This window comes from Simochromis diagramma, unplaced genomic scaffold (assembly GCF_900408965.1).
Source record: "Simochromis diagramma unplaced genomic scaffold, fSimDia1.1 OVJJ01000685.1, whole genome shotgun sequence".
NCBI classification, from domain to species: Eukaryota; Metazoa; Chordata; class Actinopteri; order Cichliformes; family Cichlidae; genus Simochromis; species Simochromis diagramma.
The window spans coordinates 8,207,943-8,235,901 of record NW_024387477.1 but is presented as its reverse complement, the minus strand read 5'-3'; the positions used below and the strand labels follow the sequence as shown (position 1 = coordinate 8,235,901).

At 41.3% G+C, this 27,959-nt stretch overlaps 3 protein-coding genes across 6 annotated transcripts in view; all 3 read left to right on the top strand.

Annotated features, from left to right (window-relative positions):
* nexmifb (neurite extension and migration factor b) overlaps positions 1-9,528 on the top strand; it is a 53,953-nt gene extending 44,425 nt beyond the window's left edge. For 2 of the 3 annotated variants that reach the window (XM_040015404.1, XM_040015405.1), the window contains exon 3: positions 605-9,528. In XM_040015404.1, the coding sequence (XP_039871338.1) occupies positions 605-4,803 (4,199 nt within the window). In that variant the 3' untranslated portion in view covers positions 4,804-9,528. The remainder of the gene's footprint in view (positions 1-604) is intronic. The other variant, XR_005693818.1, reaches the window with a different exon arrangement.
* Positions 9,529-10,888: 1,360 nt separating this feature from the next.
* On the top strand, positions 10,889-20,061 carry rlim (ring finger protein, LIM domain interacting). 2 transcript variants are annotated; one of them, XM_040015406.1, is made up of 4 exons: positions 10,889-11,154; positions 12,201-12,425; positions 16,259-16,363; positions 16,472-20,061. In XM_040015406.1, the coding sequence occupies exons 2-4, from the start codon at positions 12,257-12,259 to the stop codon at positions 18,250-18,252; spliced, it is 2,055 nt and encodes a 684-aa protein (XP_039871340.1). In that variant the 5' UTR covers positions 10,889-11,154; positions 12,201-12,256; the 3' UTR covers positions 18,253-20,061. The 2 variants fall into 2 exon arrangements, with proteins under 2 accessions (XP_039871340.1, XP_039871341.1); XM_040015407.1 differs by lacking the exon at positions 10,889-11,154 and adding an exon at positions 11,492-11,605.
* A 127-nt stretch (positions 20,062-20,188) lies between these two features.
* Positions 20,189-23,310, top strand: glod5 (glyoxalase domain containing 5). The gene is made up of 4 exons (XM_040015408.1): positions 20,189-21,755; positions 22,154-22,309; positions 22,530-22,685; positions 22,814-23,310. The coding sequence occupies exons 1-4, from the start codon at positions 21,699-21,701 to the stop codon at positions 22,955-22,957; spliced, it is 513 nt and encodes a 170-aa protein (XP_039871342.1). The 5' UTR covers positions 20,189-21,698; the 3' UTR covers positions 22,958-23,310.
* Positions 23,311-27,959: the final 4,649 nt, after the last annotated feature.

Here is a 27,959-nt window from a genome sequence, read left to right as displayed (position 1 = left end):
AGCTAGTAGATCTGTACAGAAACACTGCAGGGTGGGGGACATAAAGCAAGGTGGCTGCATTAATTTGATCTCGTATATACTGCTCGGGCAGGAACGACAACAGGCCCTTAGCATTGTCACCTGCAAGCATGTGATACAATTGCTCGTTTTGTTCTGTCAAATAAGCCAATTAAAATTCTTGAAGCTCTGTATATCTTTCACTTTTGCCAGCATGCTAACATTACATAAAGGTGACTCCATTTCATCTTTGATCTTCTTTTTGTTTTAAGTGCTCTCAGAGTTTGGTGGGATTTCTTTATGGCTGTGTTGCTACTCGCCGAGTCTCGGCTTTCACATGTGAACATCAAGCAAGTAATGAGTAAGGAATTGTCCAACTTGACATTGCTAATACCTCTTATTGAATCTGGAACCAAAACTGAATTATTAATGTTTAAGGCTGGCATCATGAAATGACATTTTGAGCTCTAGGGGGTTAATTGACACTAATTGCGTCTGAGCAGCTTAGAAGAACGTCAGAGTAACTAAAAGAACAAAAACAATGTAATTTAACTTCACACTTACATTTCAAAGAGCTGAAATCTTTTTTCTTTTTTCCCCCCTGCAGGGCTATGTGAGCAGAGTAGCGATCTGAGTCTGTGCGGGCTCGTCGATGCTGCTCTCCCTCCGTCCTCGCCTGCACCTGCCGCAGAGACTTCACAACAGGCCTGCCCAGCGCATCAGAGGACCACTCCTACATCGCCAGCCCTCCCCTTGCCCCTTGGGACTGAGCCCACTCTGGGCCTAACAGTAGCCCCTTCCTCCAATGACCCTCCAACTGTGGTTCCCCATCTTCACCACACGCCCACTCCCTCATCACTCTCTAGCCCAGCTGTAAGCTCCTGGGCGCCGACAGGAGACAACCAGAAAACGTCCCTTCCATTACCCGTTGCCCTCCCTCTGTCGGCGACAATGATGGAGCCTGGCACTGTGTCTGGCCTGACGGAGGAGTGTCTTCTTCAGCCTAACCGAACTTGCCTCGGCTGCTTCATTGAAACACGTGATGCCACTGACCCTAACGCCATCCAGAACACACCCCACGACCCCACCGCCAACCCTGACACGGAGACTGGTCTAAGTGTAAGGATAGGGGATGTGAGCCGAGAGGACTTCTCTGACATCAACAACATCAGCATTCAGTGCCTGAGCCACGCAGGGGAGGCAGTGAGTCACTATGGAGAACAGCTCCTCTCTGACCAGCTACTTAGCTTTCCTCTGCCAAAAGCCCCAGGTGAGGGCAAGAGAGGGGATGCAAACAAAACAACAGGGGACTGCGATGACCCCGAAGATGATGCAACAGCTAAGAATTTATATGAAGGACTGTTACTAGACAAGGTTAGTGGAGAAGAAGTTCTCCTGGCTAACGCCAGCCAGGACTGGGGCTACTTTGAGTCTTTTATCAGTGAGAGTAAGATGGAACTGCTGGACCTTTGTTCTAAGAATGAACTGTCGGTCAACCTCTTCTCAGAGGAAGATGTCGACAATCTGTTTGACGATGAAGACGACGATTCAACATTAAGCAGTGATGTCTGTTCGCTCAAGATTCGTTATGAGTCTTTCCAGGACAACATGAGGGAAAAAACAAATGTTCTGCAGGAAGAGACGCAGTTCAACTTCTTCCCCAGTGTCCTGGCCAACTGTGCCAAGAAAGAGGAAGGAGCAGCAGTCTTGAGGAGAACCGCGGAGGATCTTCAGCCCAAAACTGATGAACTGATCCTGGAGGGAGCACAGGAAGGAAAAGCCGGGGACTGCAGTGCTAGGAGTCCACTTGATGGTTCCCACGGCTCGCCTATGTCCACTCCCAAAGTCAGCTACCTAATGGACTTCAATTCCACAGAGGAGTCAGGGGAGTTCAGTGATGACAGCTCCTGCACTGGCTCGTCCTCAGACACCCTGCAGGAGGGAAAGTTTAAAAAGAGCCACTCAAAGAGATTCCTCAGTCCCTCGAACCCTCTCAACTATGGCTTGCGTTCCAAAAGAAAGGTTCGATACAGCGATGATTACTTATATGATGTCGACTCGCTTGAGAGTGAGAAAAATGCGGAGAAAAAGGAGAAAGCCCCTGCTGGTCAGAAAGAAGAGGAGGATGTAGACTGGTGCCCCAAAAAACGCCGGAAATCCTGCCGCAAAGAGCCACCTGTGGTCATCAAGTACATCATCATCAACAGGTTTAAAGGAGAGAGACTCATGTCAGTGAAACTGGGCAAGCTGGACCCTGTGGATGCGACTGTGAGCTTAAATGCCGACACAGTAAGCAAATATGAGACACTGGCTCCTCTGAAGCATTTCTGGCAGGAGAAGCAAAGAGAGAGACAGGAACAGCTTAAGCTGGCTGCCAGAGATAAACAACAACGCGGTTTTCATCTAAACGGACGCCACCATCGCCCTTTTAATTCTAGTCATCCCAAAAGGAAATACAAGATTGCAAACCGGCTTAAGGTTCAGAGGATTCACACTGTGGAGCAATCAGCAACAGCACAGTCCTCCCCTCTCTCTGATCGGGGCCAGGGAGGTGTCACTAAAGAAGAGGCCACCCCCACGGTAGGAGGAATAATAGCAGCCACAGGCCTCCCAGTCACATTAGACACAAACTCCATCACACACACAGTCACAGCCAAGAGCCGCTCCCAGGAGAGGGAGGAGAGGGAGGGGAGGAGATTGGGAGGAAATAAAACAGTCAGGATAAGGAAATTCAAAAGCGAAGCCAGGCTGAGGAGCAAGAAAATAAAAGAGGCAGAAGGAGAGGAGGGGAGGAGTGTGACGAATGAAACGGATGCCTGTGTCACTGCGGCACAGATTGAGGACCCCACTGCTGGGTTAGATGAGGCAGGCATTAGCTCAACTACAGTCAAACCACATTTCTCTGACAATACCGCCACCGCTCAAGCCGCTGAGGAGAAATTCCCCTTTGTTTCATCCACCTGCTCTCCTGACAAAGCTGCCTCCTCCTCAGAGGAGGTGGAGACGGGTGTCCCTGTCATCCCGGGGGGCTACCTGCAGACCCTGTTAGATGCCACAGACTCCTCAGGTGGTGCAGCTATCTCTTATTTCCCCCAGCAGTCCTCTAGGCAGCAGTATTCTCTTGGGCTGTCCCTGGAGGAGAAACAGTTTTCTTCTCTGCAGCTCGCTCAGAGCTGCGTCCTCTCGCCTCCCTCTGAGTCCGAGCTCCAGCAGTCTCCTCAGAACTGCCCCAGCTTCCCCCAGATGTGGCACCCACAGCTCTGTGCAAGTCACAGCCAGAGCTTTGGGTCTGAGACGCCCGAGACTCCCATCTTACCCAACAACTTCCCAGCTGCTGTTCCCCTGAATGACAGTCTGCCAGTGTCTAACTACAGCCAGCTGAGCCCTGAGGCTGACAGGCTGCTTTATGAGAAGAGCTACCTGAGTGAGTCTGGGCTGCAGCCCGGGGCAGATCTGCAAGTGTGTCAGTCTGCCTGCGTGGAGGGCCAGGTGCAATACCAGCGAGGGTCCCTGTGCACAGACAATGGCAGGCTCATCAGCTATGACTCAGTGGGCTCTCTGTCAGCCTCCTCCAGCAATTACAGCTCACTCAGCCTCAAGTCTTGTGAGCGAGAGGGTGAGGAGGAGGGCCGAGACAGCTTCTTAGCTCATTGCAGTCCTAAAGTGGTGATTCAGCAGAGTGTGGATGCCCTTACCCCACTCAGGGAGTCCTCAGACCTGCTGGATATCTCTAACTTCACCCCTGACAAGTTTAGGCACTCATCACTCTCAGAGCTTTCCCCTCCTGAGACCCCAAATCTGTCCCCTCAGGTTGTTGGGCGTGAGATGAAGATGGCAGGGAATGTTGGAGAATACCAGGATGTGAATGATATAAGCATGGACTGCAATAGGGAGGTAAAGTGGAACTGTGATGTCATACAGCAACAGGAGCGCACGGCAAGCGCATACCCGGTGGAGGACAACCAGTTTCCGCTACACAACTTCAACAATCAAGATGTCTTAGGTTTAGATAAAAAAGAGATGGCAGCTACAGAATTTGATGAACAGAATGGAGCGAAAAACATAAAGTCAAAAAGGAAAGGCAGCTGCAAACAAACAGCAGGAGGACAGAGCCCGAAAAAGGTCCGGGCTCCGAGAGCCCCCAAGTCAGAGAAGGTCAAGACTCCCAAACAGAACTCTCGTTCCACCAAAAAGATAAAGGCCATGTTAGAGGGTAAAGCAGCAAAGAACCAGGCAGGTGGCACAGGCCTGACTGACAGTAGCAGCACTGGGGACTGGCCTGGCACCGGATGGTCGGAGAGTAACAGCCTGGTGGGGGATGACCAGAGAGAATTTGAGGAGCCCTCCAATATTCTGTCCAACATTGTCTCTGGCATGGCTGAGGTCCAAAGGTTCATGATGGCCTCCATTGAGCCACTGTGGAACCCCATGTCGGAGGCCTGCATGCCCTCTGAGGCCAACAGTCTCAACCTAAAGACCCTCAAAATCTTGGCAGGTACTGAGGCTGACCTGAAGAAAAAAGGAGCTGTGCTCACAGGGGCTGGGAGAGGCAGAAAGGCAGGGGGGAAAGGAGGCAAAAACCAGGCCAAATTCAACCCCTCTCATTCTTTATTCCCTCAACTTGCTCTAGGCTGTAACATGTTTGATAAACCCAACTTTATTAACCCCGGGCCTGCTCACAAAAAGCTGTACCGCCACAAGACGAGTGCAAAGTTCCCTCGGATTGAGACACTGAAGGGGAAGCGAGCTGAGAGAGACCCAAATAAGGACATAGCACTGATGACCTCTTTTGAGAAACTGAGGTAATATTTTGTTATCAGCTGCTGTTGTACCCCCTCCCCTCCCCCTCTCACTTTCCCCCACTACCTGCTCAGCCCTCCCTCCCAAACATACCTACACTGACGCTATGCCAGAGCTGCATGAGTTCTACGTTTCCCCCCTGACTACTCCCACTTCCTTTTAACCCCCTGAAGAGGAAATTAATATCTGCATGAGAAACTTCTTGTACTTTGCAAACTACCTATTGAGTGATTGTGTCAAGCTTGATTGAGATTTGAAACGACCATGGCTGCATTTTTCTTGCTTTTGTTGTTTCTGCTTTGTTTGTTCTTCTTATAGTCGTTTTTTTTTTCTTTCCTTTTTTGTTTGATTTTTGTCTGAAAAAGAGAAATAAGCCTTGAAAAAAGTTCTGTCGCCTTTTTGAGGAACTTTGTTTTTGTATTTTCTCAGCAGAACTAGCTTCCCTGAATTACATATTTATTTCCCTTTTCCCTAAAGATGTAGCTATATACATAAATGCATTGAGTGACATCTACGCACCCCTCCTCCTCATCTGTTTTTGTATGCAGAATATGGATGTCCTGTTGTTGCTGTCCGTCATACACTGCCTGGCTCATTTCAAGAGGGAAACCTTCAATAAATGAGCCCAATTTAAGCCCGAGACATCTTAAACACGAGATGGGACCATTTTGTATTGATGACATATCAGACATTGTCTTTTCCCCCCCCCTCAAAGTTGGAATGGCTACCCCTTTCCTTTTGTCAAGTTTTTGTTTTCTTCTTCTGGAGTTTAGAGGAACTGGTTATCTAAATTAACATTTTTACGCCTTGCAAATTCATAAAAGCTCCACCCTCAGAGTATTTTTGTCAATGTTGTTGTACAGGGACATGCAATATTTGCAAAAAAGAAAAAAGAAAAAAAAAGAAAAAAAGATAATTATAATCTTAAAATCATTGTGCCAAAAGTAACAATGCTGTGTAAATGACCTCTTATATATGTGTGAATATTGGCTGTTCCTCTTTTCTATCCATTGGGATATTGGCTGCTCGGGTTGGAGACTCCTTACAGAGACTTGCAACTACAGGAATTCTTTATTTGAGACTTTTCTCTCTCTTCTCTGATGAAAGGCACCAACAGCTGGCAGTGGTACACCACCACTCACTAAACCAAATCAGAAAGACTCTGAATTCTCCTCGTTTCCCCCCACTTTGTTTGCCAAATTCAATTTACCTCAACATCGCCTGGCACTGAGAAGCAACAAAAGAGAGGCAAAGGGGAGATCTGCTCTGAAGGCTACTGTAGAGGAAGGAGATGAAAAAAAAAGAGAGAGAGCTGTTCAAATGAGCTTTCTCTGGACCAAGAAGAGTGTAGCGCAGATGTCTGAGGGTAAGCAAGAAGATGATTTGTCATTTGGGGCTGTGCCTCACTGAAAAGCTGTTTGTACTGGAAATTTAAGGCAGTAGAGATTCTGATGCGCACATCAGTCGCGAATGGACATTATTGCAGTCAATGTGAACGTGAAAGCAGTTTTCAGTACAAATAGAAACAGTAATCTTGTAAATGAAGGAAAGCATGTCTTTGCATTCACTCCATGTGGAATTTTTACTTCTATCTTACCTGAAAAAAAAATGGTAATTTAAACAGTAACTTTTCTTGACATTCTCATGTAATTTATTTCATGGCGCTGCCGTATTTCAGTCTGATTATTTAGCTCATATTTCCCATAATGTCCATAATGTTTCTTTCTTTTCATTCTACTTAATTTTACATCATTGACTGTCCTGATTCATGGGTCAGAATTCTGGCAGAAAATATTGTGACCAGAAATTTAAGGCTAAATACAGGCACAAATTGAAAAGAAATCTATATTATATACATTGCGTCTATCTGATCCAGCGTATTCACAGGCCATTGCTTTTAATTACTTTGGGCTCATTCACTACCTCACAGCTCTGAAATAAACATCTAGAAAGCCACTTAAAAATGAACCATACAATCACGCTTAATCAGTAATAAAATCGCTTTGATTTTATACACTAAACGAATTTCAGGAGAAATGCAGATCCAATCAAACACTTAGTATATTGTGTAGAAATATGTGAAATTAGTTTCACTGTCTTTTAAACAATGTTATCATTTTTAGCAGTAATTACATGAGACTGCATGGAGATGTACGGACAAACTGATTGACTGATTGATTGATTTTAAAACAGGCCTTGTCACAGTGGATATGGCAGTTCTGACACACAGGTTATATTAATTGATTGCTTGCATACGGCAAGAATCGTAATCAATCTTTCTGTGTCTCTTTTTTTTCTCTCTCTCCTCTCTGCCATGATCCTTTGTTTCTTTTCTATAGTGTATCAGGGTTAGGACCAAGACAAGCTGCTGATGGGAAGCTCCACATGGGCTGCAAGCCCATTTAGTCTGCCTTCTCTCATTTCTGCCTATTGTCAAATTGAATGTACTTCTCTGAGTTCATAAATTTTCTTTCTTTCTTTTTTTTCGGTTTGTTTTTAAAACGTGCCACTGTTGAGCTGCCTCATGTTAATGGTGCTAAGAAAGCTGACAATTGTTTTCTTTTCTTTACCGTTCAGTTTCGATTTCTTTATTTTCATTTTTCGGTATGTTTCATTTCACCAGTGTTAATGAAAAAAAAAAAAAGAAATGCAAAATAGATTAGGTTCCTAACCCTCTTTATGAATGTATATTATAATGTTATGTTTGATGTATTCACTTCATGATTCTTTGACACTGATTGGAATTACTTTTGCTCTTTTCATTAAAAGATTACCGAGCTTTATATATACTGTCTAGAGTTGTTACCAGAAGGAATCTTAATGAACTCTTGACACTACAAAATCTTGTATATTTTTTGTGTGCCAATTTGTAACATATTTTGTAAGTGTATATTTTTCTTAGAAAGTGCTGTGAAGTATTCGTGTGTGTGAGTAACCTTTTATGCGCCTCTATGGGCAGTGGAAAGGATATACAATGACAAGTTTCTGGTTTTAAAAACCAAAATATGAAAGTATCAACAGAAAACTAGAAATATTTACATTTTGTTGGGAGTTTTGTAATAAGACCATGATCTTGTTGTGAGAGTGTTGTGTTACTGTGCAAAACACAAATAAGCAAAGAAAAAAAATGAAAACTTGGAAAAAAATATAATTTGTGAACAATTTGCTGTTTTATAGATTTTCATGTAAATTATTTGAGTATTATTTTGTTTTTTTTGTTTTGTTGTAACTGTTGCAAAGGTTTTAAATATTTGTGATCAAGCCTGTATGGTGATAATGTAATATTGGTAACTTGCTGAGTTTTGTAATAATGTTTATGGAGTAAATATACAAATTAAAATAAGATTTTGAATGCTGCTTTCTGAAGAGAGTTGGGTTGTGTTTTTTACCACCCACTTATTGCTTTTAAAAATGAGCTACATTATATTGGAGTAAATTTGCAATTCTCTGTTAGCTTCTCTAGCTTATCTGCTAGGTTTTACTAGCTTCGCTAGCTACTCTTCACTCCAGTAGGTTATTTAAATCTTATTTTAATTGAAATTAAGATTTTGAATGCTGCTTTCTAAAGACAGTTGGGTTGTGTGTGTTTTTTTTACCACCCACCCATCGCTTTAACCAGGAACTACATCACATTAGAGTAATAAAGTAGTAGTTGTACAAATCTCGATTCTGCTGTTAGCTTCTAACAGCATCTTTAGATTATCTTCACTCTACTAGCTTTTAATTTAATTTAAATAAAATTTAAATGTATAACTTAAAACGGTATTTTTTTGAGAGTTGGGCTGTCTTTTGTTTTTTTGTTTTTTTACCACTCACCCATTGCTTTCAAAAGGAACTACATCACATTGGAGTAAATTTACAAATCTCTCCTGGCTTCTTCTAGCTTAGCTTCACTCTAGTAGCTTATTCAAAGCTGATTTGAATATAGTACCCATCCATTGCTTTAACCAGGAACTACTATCACGCTGGAGTACATTTACAAATATTCACTCTACCAGCATATCTGCAAACAGCTTCACTCCATTCAAAACACAATTAGTAAAGGTTGTGATGTGGGGTATTGTGGAAAATAAAACTAATATTGCAGACACTACATGAAGATGTCAAGAGTAAAGGCCACGTAGCATTTCTTCAAAGTAAATATTCAACCTTTCCCTGTGATACTACTAAAATAACAGTGATGTGGATAAATCTGATCAATTCCATTCAGTTTGTCCGTGCCACAAAACGTGTAAGTGTAAAAACAACCTTAATAATTCCAATTAGTCTTTCCCTGGTTGTTATATTGGACGATTCTTAGACGAAAGTCGTTTTAATTTCTGCACAAGTCTGGCTTTGGCTCATGTTATTTTAATGTCATATCTAATTAGCACTCAGGGTCAGGCATTGCTAGAGTGACTGCTCATCCATAACTCTGAGCTGGGCTGCTGTGGTCCACACTGCAACTCATTCTGGCATGCTTAATTGGAGCTGGAGATACAGTCTGAGACCATAAACAGATCCTGTGATGTATGCCTCCAAAATTGTCAGCTGGTATTAGCATTGTTTTTGTTCTTTAGTCACCCGTAGCAGATAAGGGAGCGAGCAAATTATAAGATGGAATGTCTAATGCAATGGATCAGGTACACCTGTGGTTATTAAATGAGATGCTAGTTGTTTTGTCAGTATGTGCTTATGCTGCATAGACAGCCATAAGCCAGCTTTGTCATTAGGACAACTGTTTTTATCTTTGAAAAAAAGAAAATTATAGAGCTATAAAGCAACATTTTAAAGGGATTGACATGTTTTCATAGTTCAGGTTTATTGAGTGTAATCATGGGAACCAAAAAAAACAAAATAATTACGCAACACATTGTTATACATTTTGGCAGATTTGCTGTAAAACAAAGGGAGTTCTTTTAGTAGAAAGCTTTACAGGGCTAATCTGATGTGCGGAGTTCATTAAAAATGACACAGTACTTCTGCTGGGTAATCCATTCTCTGTGTTAGAACAATGAAGCTGAAGCCATTTCAGAGGCTTTCAATAGCTGCCCAGTGGGTTTTCTTGATGGTATTTCCAGGTAATTTTCTCAAATTTGTGTCTTGTTAGTTTGTGAGCAATTTTTCCCCATGCTGGTTTACAAATTACCTGTAAGCACTACTACCAAACAATCATCACTGGGTTTCTTCTGGTATGCTGTAGCAATAATGCTCCCTCCTGGCCTTAAAAATATATACAGGGACTGATATAAGTCTCTGGTGTTTCTTCCTCACTTCCTCACTTGGGTTGTTTCAGGACTTTAAATGCTTTGACTGTCTTTTAGACCCATTTTTTGTTTGTAGTTGGAAGCCATTTGAAGTGGTACTACAAAAGCTTTATTTCATTTATTACAAAACACATCTTCAAAGACACAACAAATGAAGACATGGCTATTACTTAAAGCAAAGAATCAAACTATAGACAGTGTAGTTTTGTGGTGTCTTAACTGGTAGGCCACATCAACGTAATGGCATAATGAAGTCACCCTACAAGATAATAACTAACTGGTTTGATAAAATGAAAGTTTCCTGGCAAAAGGTAGGTAGAGTAAATCTTTCAGCTGATGAGACTATGAGATGAAAAATACTTTATTTATCCCAAAAGACTTTATGCATTTATGTCTTTGGTTACAGCAGTTGAAATTTTGAACTATAAACTTGCATCATTCACTCCCCACATTATTATTACATTAAATGCATTCTATCTTGTTTTTATGTACAGCATTCACAGGGCGTATAATTGTAAAAGATGTAAACAATACGAACTATACTGTATGAAACTAATGTTTCGTAAATTCTCAAATAAGATATTTCTTTTGTCCGCCAAAGAGCTAAATCTCATTTGAGAATTTATGCAAAACACTGAGATTTTTTTTCCCATTGTTTTAATGTATTAATTTCTAACTTTCCTAAAAAAGTTGTATTATGCTGGCCATTTAAAATTTCAAAACTCTACCTAGTATTTTGCATTAGCGACCGCACAGCGACGCTACAGCTCACCAGCGGAGCACCCTCGTCAACAAACATCCTTGTTCGTCCTTTTTTTTTTTAATCCAAAAATATTTTCGCCCTGATTTCAGTCTCTCAGGAACGCTGCGCCTGTCTCACCCGACCTCCATCGCTACGCCTAAACGCGAGACATTTGCCAGTGCCTGTAATGAATCACTCGGGGTAAAACCCAATTGTTTCGTCCGTTTCCGGAAAATCATTTTAGGCTTCCTACAAGAAAGAAAATGGAATCTGGCAGTCGCACTTAGCTAAACAGTGTGTCGTTTGTGGGAGAATATTAAAAGGGCAGCTGGGTTGTACGATAACGCTGCCGTTAACATCGCCAAGCAGGTAATTATTAGTGGTTTGGTGACAGATGGTGTATCCGTTCTAATTAACTTTACTCTCTTTAGCTAGCTAATTTTAGCTGGATCGCTTTGGTTAGGTTATGGCTATTAACGTCACTGGTTGACGTCGTTAGCTTGCGGCGATACTAATGGTAGTTCAATGCATTTTTAATGAAACCGTGATGTTTATAGTCAATGTCCAGTAACGGTAAACAAGAATAATATCAACTTCAAAAGACGATTCCAGCTTCATCTTTGTTTTGCCTCATATATTCACATGGGGCTGATGTAAAAGCGAGCACTAGCACAAAGTTAAAAGCTAATGTTGGGTAAGACGTTTGTAACGCTTCTAACTCGGCTAGTTGACGTGGAAGCTAACTAGTGTTAGCGCAGCATAACCCGGATTGCTTTGTCATTGAATGATCTTGTTTGGATGATGTTGCAGTCACTACACAGTGAGTTGCTTGTTGTTTGATTTACAGGTCATTAGACACACGATGGGACCTCTTTTATGGTTGAAAATGATGGAAGTAGCCGGCGTTAGCACCTATGTAGCATGCTAATTGGTCGCTAGCCAGCGTAAGCTAAGCTAGATGATGCCATTTTGTTTTTATCTCGACTTTGACTTTGAGCAACATATGGCTTCATCGTACGACTTACAGTCACATAGATCATTATATTATTTGAGTTATTTATACGACTTTAAAATACATGTGACATTTTCGAGGAAATCGTATTTTGCGTTTCGATATGGGCTCAACTTACAAGTGTGGCTCAATGTTATGCTTTGAAGACGTTACCGGTGCTAACATTTGCTAATGTGTCGTTATTCTTATTTGATGCTGCGTGGTGCCTGGTTATGCCTAATTTTGATGCCCAGTTGCCTCTCTTCTTAACCGTCATCACTACAATAACTGCTATACTTTGTGAAAATACTTGATGTATCAAATAATACATTTCATGAGTGGTTGGTAATGAATCCCAGTTGCAGGAGGGCATGCTCATGTCTTTTAGATCAGCACCTAATCCTTTGTTTACTTTTTTCTGAAGCAACTGGATCTTGCTGAATATTGGATCATCTCTAGTCCGCCCTCCCTTCTGAACCAATGGAGGGGTCTGACAGCGTGGAACAGAATGGCAGTGAACTGCCAGAGTCACAGCGCAGGAGGCAGCTGGACCGCCTGGACAGGGAGGAGGCCTTTTACCAGTTTGTCAACAATCTCAGTGATGAAGACTACCGTCTCATGAGAGACAACAACCTTTTGGGCACTCCAGGTAGTAAATCTTTAACCCGTCTATTCTTTAGTCTTGTTAAAACCTCCCAATTAAAGTATTAATGATTTACACAGGTAAAGATTACTTTTTCTTTTCTGCACTCCCTTTCTATGTTCTCTGCTGAACTCGCACCTCTCTTTAAAAGTTTTCAGCTGTTTAACTGGGAGGAAGGTAGGAATATGCTATTGATATGAAGAAAGTTAAATAATTTCACACACAAGGCACCTTGATTGAGCAGTAAGCATTGAAAATCACACTGACAGTGCAGTATTTTTCACATACAGGCTTTCTTTTTGTTTTTTGTTTTCAAACCCAGATATCTTGGTGGATAAATCTCTTGGCCGTTTGTGGAAAGTAGAGTTAGTTTATCTTTGAACAATCTTTTGTAGTAATTGTAGTTGGAATGTGTTTTGTTTTGGGGTTTTTTTTGTGTTTTTGTTTTTTTTAATAGTAGCTTTACCTCTAATGCTGGGCTTACACTGCGATTTTTTTTTTTTAAATTTTTTTATAGTCGCGTTATTCAGCTTCTGCTCAAACTGCACGATTGACTCGCAGGGGTTAGAAGTTCGTAGGTCACGATGCAGGGGCTCACACTATACGGCCCGATGCTCTGATGCGACCTGAGTGCTCAAACTGTGCGTCCATAAAAACGAAGGTTATAACAGAAATTCTGTCGCTCGCTCTCCCTCTCTCTTTCACTCACACAGACACGCACTCCACCACCATCAACTTTGCTAAATTGCTAATGAAAAACACTGATCAGGCAGCTGTGATTGAGCAGCAGTGTAGATCCAACTATTTTCACGGTTGTTGTGGTTGTGATAATTTTGTGAGGCCACATCGAAAAGGCTCGGATGAGCTTGCCATAGTTCTACAAGTTGTGTCTCCATCACTTGTGTCCAGATCACACGTTGCACTGCCGTGCTGCGCCGTCTTTTTCGCTGACATTTGTGTTTGCGCGTGCGCAGTGTGAGAAGCTGCGGTGACACCCTCACGACGGTCGCGAGGATTTCAAACCTGTTTGAAATCCTCACGACCAAGCGATTGATGATCAGGAGCTGGTCGTGAGGTGTTAATTGCTTCTCGTTACCCCACGTATACTACACGATGCACGACGCACGATGAAGGCCAAAATCGGGCCGATCGCCAAAACGGTCGCACGACTCAAAAATCGGCCAAAAATCGCACAGTGTAAGCCCAGCATTAGTTAACTAAAACACGAACTGTCAACAGGCATTTCTTATAAAACACTATTCATCAACCACACAGTTTAAAGTGTACAACTTTCTAGTTATATTTTATTGCCTTTACCAAACTATGTGAAATAGTCTGATGCCCCAAATTATGGTTTGAAAATAAAATCTGATGTAATGGAATTTCCTGCACTAAACTATATGCTGATGTCAATATGGTTTTCCGCATCATACATATCATGTGTATTCATTCTATTTTCAGTTGTCCTGTCACTGAGTAATTTTCTCCTACTTTGTCATGAGAGAAAAAGATGGTCCTTTTAGAAAGCCCCTCTTTTGGTTCATCTTATTTTAGCTGTCTTCTGCCAGTTTTATTGATATAAAAATTTATGACCTGTTGGTCTAATCTCTGTCCTCCCATCTTTACATAGCTCCTGCTTGTCAGTAGAAGTTAAAGTAAATGTTAAGCTTAAGTACCTACGGCTAGTTTTGTATTTGCCGCTATCCTTGAAATTTTACCTCCTATGGACTATTGAAGACGTCCAATCCATTTCTGTCCCAGGAGAGTGGGAGTGGGAAAGTAAGTTTGGAGCGTGTAGTGGAGCACCCTACAAGGAGAGGGCTATGACTGGAGAGTGTCGTGCCCTGGTAAGTCTAGAGGTTGACCCTGTGCACGAGAAAATGCTAACTTCCTGGTTTGAGACCGGATGTGGGGTTGTACATTTCCGGTTGCTTTACTTTGCGGTCAATCGCTACTGCGAAGATATTCTCCAAAATCATGTCCAAAACTCAAAAACGGAAAGATCGCGTTAAGTTACAAAGAGCAGAAGGTGGGAACACTCACCACTGTTGTGTCATAAAAAATCTAATGATCACCTTTGACGTGTAAAGAGTTTCGATGATCAGTTGTTTACATCACTCAACACAAGCAGAACTGCATTATAAAATCAGAAGACACATCGTCCACATTCAGAAGCACATCTCTGTATAGTGACTGGTCTTATGATTTAAACAGGCAAATGTTCAGCATTCAAACTACAGGTGAAGAATAGTCAAACCAGATGTTTCCCCGTTATGTTGATATCAGCTAGTCAAGTACACACCTACACAGCATGTTAACAAACCGTGAAAAAAAGCCACACAAAAAATGAATGATTGCTGGTAACGGTTTCTATACATTAGTATTTACGAAGGGTATGTTGTAACTTACCTTCAAAATTACAGTGCTCCCTCAATGTAACGCGGTTCACCTTTCACCTCGCTGTTTCGCGGATTTTTTTTTAGTGCAAGTTTGCAGTCATGGCGTGGGTTCCCTCCGGTACTCTGGCTTCCTCCCACCGTCCAAAGACATGCAGCTTGTGGGGATAGGTTAATTGGATAATCCAAATTGCCACTAGGTGTGAATGTGCGAGTGAATGAGAGTGCGAATGGTTGTCTGTCCCTGTGTGTTGGCCCTGCGACAGACTGGCGACCTGTCCAGGGTGTACCCTGCCTCTCGCCCTATGACAGCTGGGATAGGCTCCAGCGCCCCCCGCGACCCTGAAAAGGATAAGTGGAAGCGAATGGATGGATGGATGGAAGTTTGCATGCTTATTTTTTTTACGTCGCATTGCGTCCTGATCGCTGCAGACGATCTCCTCCGTGACGTCTCTCCTGTACAGTACAGAATCGCTGCATCGATCGCTAGCAGTGTGACTCTGAAGTGCAGTACTGGATGTCCACGAAATGTTTTGCACCGTCAAAAAATAAAAACTGGCTGCTTGATTTCACCCATCGCTGGTTATTTTTAGAACATAACACCCGCGATAAACGAGGGACAGCTGAGAAATATAACATTTGAATCCCTTTTCTCTTTTGCTCTGAGGCGCAGGGAAAAAATATCGACAAGTCGATGAATATCATTTACAGATATATTGGGTAAATGCCCAAGACATCTATAGAAATGTAAGTCTGTTCTTTGGTCAGCCCCTGGGGCTGGTCTTCATCATCATCATTTAGTAGGAAGAAGTGAGCAAGTCGCAGGAAGGGCAGGGAGCTGGGCTCCTCCAGGCCGATAGGTGGTCTTGGTTGAGCCCTGCCACCAGTGGGAGGCGGACCAGTGGCAAGGCCTTCATCCATATCAGTTTCAACTGTCCTTCGTCTGCCTCCAGCAACAACCGGAAGGATGGTTGCTGCTGGCCGCTTGATTCGTTCATTTGCTTAACTTGTTTTGGACCGTAAACAAGGTGCGAATAGGACACCGGAAACAAAGCTCCCCACAGGAGTTTCCGTACCGGAAGTAGCATATGCTAACGTGCACATAGTCAATTGTCCTGTTGCTGTGATCAAAGGAAAAATGAACAATCAAAATATATGTGCTGATTATTATTATTAATAATATATTTTTAATGTATTTATTTTAGGTTGCTAGCTGAAAGATATGTAGTTCTATGTAGCTTGTTCTTCTGTCAGCTTCCCCTCTTTCCTTGCATTAAATCCAATATTTGTTTTTATTGTAGGGAGTTAAGTTGGCACTTTCTACCAGCTGCTTGAGAAGAGGAAGCGAACTTAACCCTTAAAGAGCAGATGGACTGCTGATGATTTATTTATTTATTTTTTCTTTGTTAATAACAGAATGTTATTTTGTGATGTTTCTTCCAGGCGAGGTAACACAAGATGAGTTATTCAATAGACTACAGCAAATCAAAGATGGTCCTGAGCAACAGAATAACACCGCTGGTACTGAAAGTGTAGAAGATCCAGTTGGTACGTTTGATATTTCTCTATATATTGTTTTTTTTTTTTTCCTCATTCTTTGACTGTGCTTTTATGTCAGAATATGATTTCTCACTTGCTAATTCTGCTCATTTTCAGAACAACCGGAAAGCTCAGAGGATCCTGCCAGTGGTGATAGTCTGCTTGACTGGCTGAACACTGTGAGGCGCACAGGCAACACAACTAGAACCGGTCATCGTGGGAATCAGTCATGGCGGGCTGTGAGCCAGACCAACCCGAACAGTGGCGATTTTCGCTTCAGTCTAGAAATCAGTGTGAACCGCAATCTGGCTGAGCAACAGGCAGCTATTGAGGGAGAGCAGGAATCTACAGAGCAACCTCCAGAAGAATCATCAGAGCAATCTCCAGAAGAATCGCAATCGCCAGAAGAATCGTCAGAGCAATCGCCAGAAGAAAGGTCAGAGCAACCTCCAGAAGAATTGCCAGAACAGTCTCCAGAACAAGCTCCAGAGGGTCAAGAAATAGTGGCAAATGCTGAACCACCAGTTCCCATGGAGACAGAAGTGGTAGAAGAACCAGTTGTAGATGAGTTGGCGGTCATAGTGGAACCAGAGCCTGAACTAGAAGAGGTTGTTTCACAAGAGCTTGTAAGTGAATCTCCCACCTCACCTTCTCCCCTGCCAGTGCAGCCACCACTCTGTCCTTCTCCACGCAGAGGGCAAAGGAGACCCCGCAGCCGAAGTCCAGAACCACGCAGGACTCGGGCCCGTTTAGCCAGGAGCCGCTCCCCTCTCAACTTGGATCAACTTGATGGACTTCCTAATCCACGGCATTCTTACATCTCTCAAAGTGCCAGTTCTTCCAGCAGTGCTCCCCCTGTACCTCAAGTGGAGGGTAGCTCACGGACTCGACAGCATGTTCTTTCAAGACCAAGCCACACTGATGGAGATGCTCAGCAGTCTAGAGCAGTTGCAGAATCCATTCCAGAGGCCCACAATGTTGCCTCTCAGGAGGTAGAAGCCTCTGGGGGCGAAGGGGGCGCAGCAGGGCGCCGCCCCCCTACTATTATGCTTGACCTTCAGGTGCGCCGTGTGCGTCCAGGTGAATATCGGCAAAGAGACAGCATTGCCAGTCGTACTCGCTCGCGCTCCCAGAACTCAAACAACACATTTATGTATGAGAGTGAACGTGGTGGATTTCGTAGGACTTTCTCGCGCTCTGAGCGTGCTGGTGTGAGGACCTACGTCAGCACTATTCGCATCCCCATCCGAAGAATCTCCGATGCAGGTTTGGGAGAGGCAACTTCAATGGCTCTCCAGTCTATGATACGGCAGATCATGACTGGGTTTGGTGAGCTTGGTTACCTCATGGACTCTGACTCTGACTCTTCAGATTCAAACCGTGGAGCCAATGCTCCTGCAGAAATAGAAGCCCTCCATAATCCAGATGCTACACCTGCCGATGCTCCTGCTGCTGATGTTGACGAGCCACCGGTTGCTGCTGGAGGCAGAGGAAGGACGGTTGAAACTGATATGGATGAAGGCCTTGCCACTGGTCCGCCTCCCACTGGTGGCAGGGCTCGACCAAGACCACCTATCGGCCTGGAGGAGCCCAGCTCCCTGCCCTTCCTGCGACTTGCTCACTTCTTCCTACTAAATGATGATGATGAAGACCAGCCCCAGGGGCTGACCAAAGAACAGATTGACAACCTCTCCATGCGCAACTTTGGAGAGAGTGATGCCTTGAAGACTTGCAGTGTGTGCATAACAGAGTATGCAGAAGGGAACAAGCTACGTAAGCTTCCCTGCTCTCACGAGTACCATGTGCACTGCATAGACCGCTGGCTCTCCGAAAACTCCACATGCCCCATTTGCCGCAGGGCTGTCCTAGTGTCAGCCAACAGAGAGAGTGTGGTGTAACGCTTTGACAGACTGAAGGCCTTTTGTCTCAGCCGAAGTAATCCAATATCTCCCAAGTCTGTAAGAGGCTGTGAGAAAACATGTTTCTGCTGTTGAAATGTATTTCCTTCATACTATTCGTGAGTTTGGTCGTATTGCAGACAACAGGTTTTATTTGGGGTGCTCCTTACAGTGACGATGGAGAATATTTCGTTTTTAGTTAGACATTTATTATTATTATTGCAGTCCAAAGTGGGGCACAAGCGATGCATGCTGTCTATCAACCCTTAGTGGCTGTGCAGTGTTGCGTTGCATCAAGCCATGCGCACAAGTAGACTGATATCTCATAAAAATAAATCCTCTGATTATAAATGCTGCACACTTGCAGGTAGTTCAGGCACTTCAAATCTGTTCTCTCAACTCCCGAATGGCCCCTTGTATAACATTAGCTGGGTATAGGTACAGTTGCTAGTTACACCAGTTCAAAGTATTAGCTGTAAATAAGCTTGTAAAATAATTTTGAATCATACATTGTATCACTGAATTGGTTTCGGATTGTAAATGAACTCATTTGAAGATCTGGGTCATGATGGTCTGCAAATACTCTCTGAATTTGATTTTAAATGTTTAGGTGCTAACAATGTATACAGCAGAATTATTTACAGATTGTGATGTCCAAAGGATGGAGGACAAAGTGTTTTGCAATTTACAGTGTGACTTGTGCTCTCCATTCTTGTTCACCCTAAATAAAACAAACTCTTTGTTTGTTTGTTTTTTGTTTTTTTTTGTTTGTTTGGTTTTAAGCGGGATATACCATAAACTCGCAGATGAAAAAAAACCCAGAATGTTGAACTTTTTTTTTTCTTCCCAAAGTTAAAGTCTGTTTTGGATTAATATTGTATTGTTACTTTCTTGATTATTGTAATGCCAGACGTAATCGTATGAGAAAATGAAAGCTTTTTCATTATGGGTAATGGAGGCTTTGTCAGTATCAAGTTGTGAGTTCCCCACCTCTAAAATATTAGCAGACATGACACAGATGCAAAAGGACATTTACTTTTAATACTAAATGATGTCACAGTTGTGATCCTTTTGTGTGTTATTGTTCTTCTCGATTCTTTTTTTTTTTTTCTACTAACAATTGGATTAATTAAATATGAAATAAGTTGTGGTCTTGGCAGAGTGAAATAATCACAGATTGAATAAAATGGCAATCCAGACTTGCCTCCTCAGCTCAAGCCACAACAGATGTCTTTACCTGTCAGTCCACCTTCATGTTTAAGTTGCAGCTTAAGTTATTACCCCAAAGGTTTGATATATACCAAGTCTGGGGTGGGAAAGTTTCCATTATTGTTCATTGGGTTTTGCTTCATAGGAAAGTCAAGTTTCTTGACCACTGTGCCCTCCTGCCTCACGAGCAAATGCTCCATATCTGTGTGCAATACATGCAATTGTAAAAGTAAGGAAATGAAGACTTATTACCCATTATGTGTTGAATTTATTTTATTTAGAAGTTCTGTAGGTTTTAATAGCACTGTTGATGAACAGGGACACTGGCTAAAGGAAAAAAAAAAAAGCAACACTCTTAAAGCCATCCTGTCACATTTTTTATTTTATTGTTTGATGTCTTAGCCACAACTATTACTTCCCTGTGTGGAGCATAAAGGTTTGAATGCAAGATGATGTTGAATACCATTAACATGTAAACAATGTATGTTCCCTCATAGGCCATGCTTTAGTTTTGGCCTTGTTCTGTGATCCATCCAGTGCAGTATGTTAACTGGGTGTTAAATGAAAACTAACCGCTGAATTAAACAAGTTGTTATGCTATGAAATGCTTTGCCAGTATGCATTCTCTACACTTACTGGGCTGTCTGCTCAAATGAACACATCCACAGCTGTAGTCACTGGCCACTTCACTAGTTACACCTTGATGGACCCCCACCCCAATTTGACTCCAGAACTGCCTTACATCTTCATGGCACAGATTCAATAAGGTGCTAGAAACATCTCTCAAGAGATTTTGGCATCGTCATTGACATGACAGTGAGACTCAGCTGCTGCACATCCATGATGCAAATCTCCCATTCCACCACATCCAAAAAAATGCTCTGTTGGATTATGATCTAGTGACTGCGGATGCCATCTGAGTAAAGCGAACAGTTTATGATGATCTGAGCTTTGTGACACGGTACTTACCCTGTTGGAAGCAGTCCTCTGAAGATTGGTACATCGTGGTCATAAAGGGACCGACACGGTCAAGTGAAACAACGTTCAGTTGGCACTGAGGGGTTCTAAGTGTTTTAAGAAAATATTTCCCACACTATTACAGCACCAGCAGCAGCCTGAACTGTTGATGTGAGGCAGTTAAACTGTTGATTCATGCTTTGATGGCATTTATGCCATATTCTCATCCTACTATTTGACTATCGTAGGAGAAATCGAGACTTATCAGACCAGGCAACATTTTTGAAATCTATTGTCCAATTTTGGTGAGGTTGTGTGACTTATAGCCTCAGTTTCCTCATCCTCTTCCTATTGGCTTTATCAGTCTAAAGCAGCCTAGCCATTCTCCTCTGACCTCTAACATTAACTATGTATTTTTCACCCAGAAAACTGTGACTCACTGGACATTTTCTCTTTTTCAGACCATTATCAGAAACACTCAGATCAGCCCATCTGGTACAAAGAGCAATGCAACTTTCCAAGTCACTTATACACCTTTCTTCCCGATTATGATGCTTGGCTTGAACTTCAGCATGTGATTTTGACCATATCCATACGCCTAACTGCACTGCAAAGCTGCCATGTGATTGCCTGATTAGATATTTGCATTAACAAGCACTTGAACAGGTGTACATAATGAAATGGTCAGAAAGTGCACTTTATTTGTACTTTGCCAGTCATTTATTAACGGGCCTCTGGGCAGATCCTTAAAGCACCCTGTGATCAGAACAAGTAGATGGATCATGAGCCTGCCTGTCAGCAGGCTCTATATCACAAACCAAAAAACTGACCCCTTTGTTTGAAATTCAATACTGCAAATGTTACAAAGGTGGAATAGTGTGAGCATTGTAATGTGTGCATTAAATGATGGGCTTAGTGTACTTAGTAGTTTACCCTGAGCACTGTCCTTATTTAAATAGAGGAAAGCAGTACATCAATATGACCTCAATAACAATAACAAAACTCAGACTATTATTTACATTAAACGCATGATTACACTTTACGGCAGGGCAGCCGTACCTGCACAGGTGTACCTGTCAAACGATTAGTGTTGTTATTACCCCTCAGGATCCCAGCCGACAGACAAAAAACAATGGTCCTTGTTTATGCCCATGCACTCTGTATAAACTGCATGTTTCGACAAGCATATAAACGTACGGCCATTGTGCTGTGGTAAATGTTTCACAGGACACGAGTGGAAAAAACGAGGAAGTAGCCTACCGCTGTCACATTACGGCAGGATGGCGCTCCGGGCAGCTGGAGGTCGTTTATGGCAGTTTCAGAAGAGCTGTCTGAAGGTAAAATGCGCTATTATCTGGCTAAAGGGCTAACAGTGCACACCTATCACCAGTATTGTCCCGTAAACTTTGGCAGGCTGCAGATGTTTAGATGTAAAAACAGTTTAGACTTCCGTTTTTAGGGGAGCGACGGAACCGAGTTGTGAAGTTGGTTAATGGTGTAAGTGGCTCGAGTTTATATTGACGAGCTAAGGATATGGGCTAACAAGCTACGAGAGCTAAATCGATATTTTTAAAACCAGTGTATACGGCTTCCTTTCACCTTTCACACGTCTACGGGCTGAAGCACACACTCACCACGGAGCGTCGCTGTTCGCACTCAGCTCAACTACAGCCACTTCTATTCATGGCGACAAAGTCAACTCCTAAATCAAAGTCTGTTCTCTTTTCTCTTGTAGGTTACCAGCTTTCAAACACTAGGAACAGTCAAATACAAAAGAAGCTGTCCCGTTGAAGTGAGCCATCTGGATCATTTGGTGCTTACAGTGAAAAGTGTGCCAGATACCATCAGTTTTTACAGCTCAGTTCTTGGCATGGAGGTGGTCACTTTTAAGGTATGCACAGTAAAAACCCATTGCTTTTATTATTAATGCTGTTGGGCATGTTTCTATTAAATATGCTTGTTTATTATAATGACAAATAATTGCATTGCAGTAGAAAAAGTGAACTGCCATGGTTTTAAAAAAAAATGTCCACTAGGTGGCATGCTTTGATTGTGAGTCTTGAGCCTGGAGTCTTCTGTACACCCACTCACATCTTATCTGCATTTTCAAGGGAAACCGCAAGGCTCTGAGCTTTGGCCAGCAGAAGTTTAACCTTCACCAGCGGGGGCAGGAGTTTGAACCAAAAGCTAAGCACCCAACCTCCGGCTCTGCAGACTTGTGCCTCATAACCAAAACCCCTCTAGCTGAAGTAGCTGCTCATCTTAAGGTAGTTCACACAATTCCTTAAGTGGTTTTGATTTTACAGGTCACATTATGTAACCATTTTGAGGAAAGGAAGTTAGGAAAAAAATCAGGGCTTGTTAAAATGGTCTGTGTCCTTTTCTCCTCTTGCAGGCTTGTGGAGTCAAGATTGAAGAGGGTCCCGTGGAGAGGACGGGGGCTGTGGGGACCATCAACTCACTGTACTTTAGAGATCCTGACCAAAATCTTATTGAAGTGTCAAACTATAACCAGTCAACAGCAAAGGACTCTTCTTGATACTTCTTTGGCCTTGGTTACTGACATGTCAAACAACTCACCAGCCCACCAAATTCATTCTAGTCTGGTATACAACGCAAAATTATTGCTTTTACTATAATTGTATTTAGTTTAAACTGTTATTTTAGAGTCTGTTATGAGTCATTAGGACAGGGTGTGGGTGTTCAGCTCTGCTTAAGTTTCTGTTTTAGTTGTGTTTGGACAAGGCAGTGCAGGCACAGTTTAGTAGAAAAAGTGAAGAATACTACCAGAGGATGTTTATCCACAAGTTTAAATGGGCGCTTGTGACGGTTTTTATATAACTCTGTCTGTGACATTGCTTTGCAGAAGAAAATAAAAGGTTATAATGTGCACCAAAGGCTCTGTTGGATTTCTGCTTTTTTTTTTTTTTTTTTTTTTTTTTTTTTTTTTTTTAAATAAAATGTTTGGAAACAAGATAAATATCTGCTCCTTCTGTTACCATTTCTTGTGTTGTTTTTGTCACTATGAGTTCTTAAGCCATTTATTAATGCAGCACTACAGTTGCATTACTCAGCAATGCAGTGTTTAGCTGCACATTAGTTTAAGAGTGAAAAATAAAATCCTGGGATTTAAGTTATTTACATGCAAGAGTAGTACTAAAACCATTTTATAAGTGTGCTGTGGTAGAGGCTGTGAGATCGCAGTAAATCGATAGTTACGGCACACTAACATAAGGCATCTAATCAGATTATTTTGTTGGAGAAGAATTACAAAAAGGTCTGATGTCGACATTATGTAGTCAGTGTTGATTTATCGAAGAGCCAAAACTCTGAAATGGCCAAAACATTTGAAAAACCCTACCTAAAAAAGCGCTGTATGAACTAAAGTACTGTGCCACTTTCACGTTGCATCTGCAGCTGCTTGGCCACGGAAAGCCACGCCATGAAGCTCCCGGAGTGCCGTGTTTGTGCTGATGTTAATGCCAGAAGAGTTTTGGAGCTCTTCTGGCAGCTTATATTATATTGCTAAAATTACTGCTGTATACTGAACTGTATATAACATAATATTGAAGCCCTTTCATGAACAGGTAAGCCCTTTCTCTAGCTTCTCAACCCCACAGTGAGACCATTTTTTGGCTCACATATGTTATATAACAATAAAGAATATGTTATATTCTTTATTGTTGCTTCAGACATACACAATGTCCCATTTAAACATGGCATATGAGCTACAGTTATGGCCCAGAGTTTTGGCAGTGGCACAAAGTACATCATGCACTTTGCCTCTTTAGCTTTTGTTTAGATTATTATTATTATTATTTTTTACACGTTTCTATGATTTAGTGAAGAACAATCACAAGGATGTTATAAGTTAAAAAAAAAACTTTATTAACAAATAAATACAAATTCAGTTCTGGTAGTGGTGCCACAGCTATTATCATCTTTTATATTCTCATTTTTTCCCCATTCAAAGCATTCAAACGTGTGTGATTTCTTTTCATGTCTGTAACAAGACACTACAGATGACACTACAGTTGCTGCAACCCAAAACTGCACACCAGTAATTCACGCTTAGAGTTCATGGAGTAGTAAATATACAAGGGCTGTGTTACATTTCAGTTTTACAGGGAAGTTTGCCTTTAGTTATAGTAATTCACCTTGTTCCTGAAAATCTTCTTGACTAGTGACGTTTGCTTTTATTGTCTTCCACTGATTTTTAACCCTTTAGCATGAATGCTCATTGTTCTAGTTTTTTGTTTTGTTGTCAAGGAAAAGGCCCACTGATGACACAGATAACCCACTTGTAAACACCCCCTCTGCTACCTGACAACAGAAGCAGTATCGATGAGCGTGGGGAGGGTTGATGTTGCATCACCGTTATATTGTCTGTTTTGATGTGGGTGTAAAAAGTATAATAGCTAAACCTGTGGTATTCGTGCTTATTGTGTTTGAGTTCTCGGACTTGTTGATCAGTGTGTCCCAACACAAAAGAATTCATGTTGCATCATATTAAGGGTTTTCCTCATCGTAGATGATATTTTTAGCTGTAATCTTTTTCATGATGAAACAGTGTAGTGTATATGGAATTATAATGAATGATGTGTGATACAATGGAGCCTATCCCAGCTGTCATAGTGCGAGAGGCGGGGTACACCCTGGACAGGTTGCCAGTCTGTCGCAGGGCTCCTTCCTTCTATCATTTCCTTATTATTGTTATTGCTCATGTCAGTAATATTGTCTTTATAAGCGCAAGGACCAGGTATGAGGAAAAAAAACTATATTTCCCAGCACTATTTCGTGTTATATAACATCTTTTTATGATATTTATTCCATATGATAACCCCCTCAAACACACAAATTCTCTGTTAATATTTGTGTGTAGTTTTCTAACTTTGTCTGGCTTTTATCCACTTCACCAGCTAGACTGGATTGTAGTTATATAAGAATGATGCATCAACAAACTTTTTTTTTTCAGTTGCGAAAGGCCAGCACAGCAGTTAAGAATGTAACAAAGTCTATATCTGTTAATCCCAAAGTCTTTCCTATCTCACTAATAGTTCTTTTTTTTTGGCAATCATTTGCTTGCATCAGCACATTTTATGACCTGTACTTCAACCGATAGTGTTAGTTAAAGTACACAAGCATATTTGTTTTTATAATCAAATCAGATACTAAAACATGCATTTGGCTTTTAAATTATCTAATGGGTGCGATTAATTTATTGACAAACCAGTTAGGCTCTACTTTATTGCATTACTAGCTGGCGGACTCTTTAAGCACCTCTGGGATATGTAACACAGAACATGTCAGACAATGCTTTTTTTTTTTTTTTTTTTTTGCATTTTTTGTAATTACATTTAGATGAAAACACACAAACAGAAATACTGAAATGATCTTCTTTGAATAACAATAGAAACAGATATATAGATTAAAACCAACAAACTTTTACACTGTTTAGCAATCCATTGCTCGGAAATGCACAAAGCATTGTTAACTCTTAATACATTGTATATACAGCAGCAATACAGGAAAGCATTCGTTAGATAGAACCCACTTATGTTCCCTTTGTAATGAAACTTATTATCTCAAAATATTGATTTCTTCATGAATCAAGATAATAATAACATACATCTATATTACAAATATTAAAAATAGTGACATGGCTCAAAATGTATTTTGCTATATTTGAGCTCTGCAATATGCAAAATGTAGATTTTTCTTTCATATTTTGATTTAAATATATTTATGTGCAAGAATATTTGTGTTGTTGCTATGCTTCTGTGTTACTATAAAACAAACGTATCCAGCAGTTCATAATATCAGCTCCAACAAGTGTTAGCAAACTCTCAACTTTTTTTTTTCAGTTGTGAAAGGCCAACACAGCAGTTAGGCATGTAAGTCTTTATCTGCCAATCTCAAAGTCTTTCCCACCTCACTAATAGTTCTTTTTGTTGGCAATTATTTGCTTGCATCAGCACATTTTTGGACACATGTTTAGACCTCACATTAATAGCTACTAAAGGGAAAAAATAGCTACTAAAGGGAAAAAATAGCAACTAAAGGGAACAAAATAGAAGAGCATTATCCAGCCTTCATCTTATAAAGCAAAAATGTTAAAAATTCTGTTGCGTGCCCACAGTTAAAGAAAGATTTACATAAATAAAACAGAGTTGTCTGTTATGAAACTGTTTATCAGCGATATAAGACCCCACTGAACCGAATAACAGAACAGACATTGTGTTTTAATGTTATTATTATAACTTAAATCAAAATGCTCATCTTTCTGCTATACAGTGGACCACATCTGCCCATAACACTATTTATTACTTCAGCTCCTTAAATTATTACTTTTGAGCCCTTGGTGATAGAGGGACATTTTTTGGGAATTATTGTAATTTTTAAATGGTTCATCAAATATGTTTCTTAAATATTGTGTATTAAGGTTCAAAGTTTACATTTATGTCATACCTGGATTGGTTCCTTTCAAATCCATTGCACTGGGGTACAGAGGGAAAAACTGTGTCCTTGCCTTTTATGATCAGATAATACACCATCGTTTTTCAGTTTTACACAGTTATATAATTAAATGTTTCCATGTGATAGAAGACCCTATTGAACCGACAACCTGTTCAGGTATAAGTACCCCTTCTTGCTCTATGCAAGGATGCAATCCCCTCACCCCTGTAACCCTGCAACCCTAAACTGAATAGGTGAAAGAACATGGATGAATATGAATATTAATGCATAAGAGGATGAATACCAGACAAAGGTTTATGAAATAGGGGAAACCACTGAAATTGCACCAAAGGTAATAAGTTGGTACTGTTAGCTAAGTTTAAAGATTAACTTAAAAGTGCCTTTTCTTTTCTTCTTCATTAATCTCAATTTGATTTGTTTTAATTTGTGAATTATTCATTTACGACCCAAACTCAAGTTTATTCCAGTTCATTGTGTGAGACTGAAGTGGACGCGTCATTAAACACATATAAGCTCAAGGAGCAGGAACGAGGAAACCAGCCTACATCTACCCAGCACCATTTCGCATTTTATCACATCTTTATGTTTGCACTCCAAATAAACACACTTGAAAGACAAAACCAGCTATCAACTTTTTCTTTCACTCTGTAGATGTTCTGATGGTTTCAGTTGAAGTATATGTGCATATTTCTTCTTATAATCAAATAATCAGATACTACAACATGTATTTGAACTATCTAATGGGTGTGATTCATTTATTGACAAACCAGTAAGGCTCTACTTTATTGCATCATTAGCTAGCTGACTCTTTAAGCACCTCTGGGATATGTAACACAGAACAAAGCATTGTTAACTCTTAATACATTGTATACACAGCAGCAATACTGGAAAGCATTCAGTAGATAGAACCCACTTATGTTCCCATTGCAATGTAATGTATTATCTCAAAATATTGATTTCTTCATGAAATAAGATGACAATAATATAAATCTGTACTACAAATATTGCTCCTGAACTTCTGCAGGCTGTCATTGGACAGTGGATTGGACCAGAGACCGTAGAAG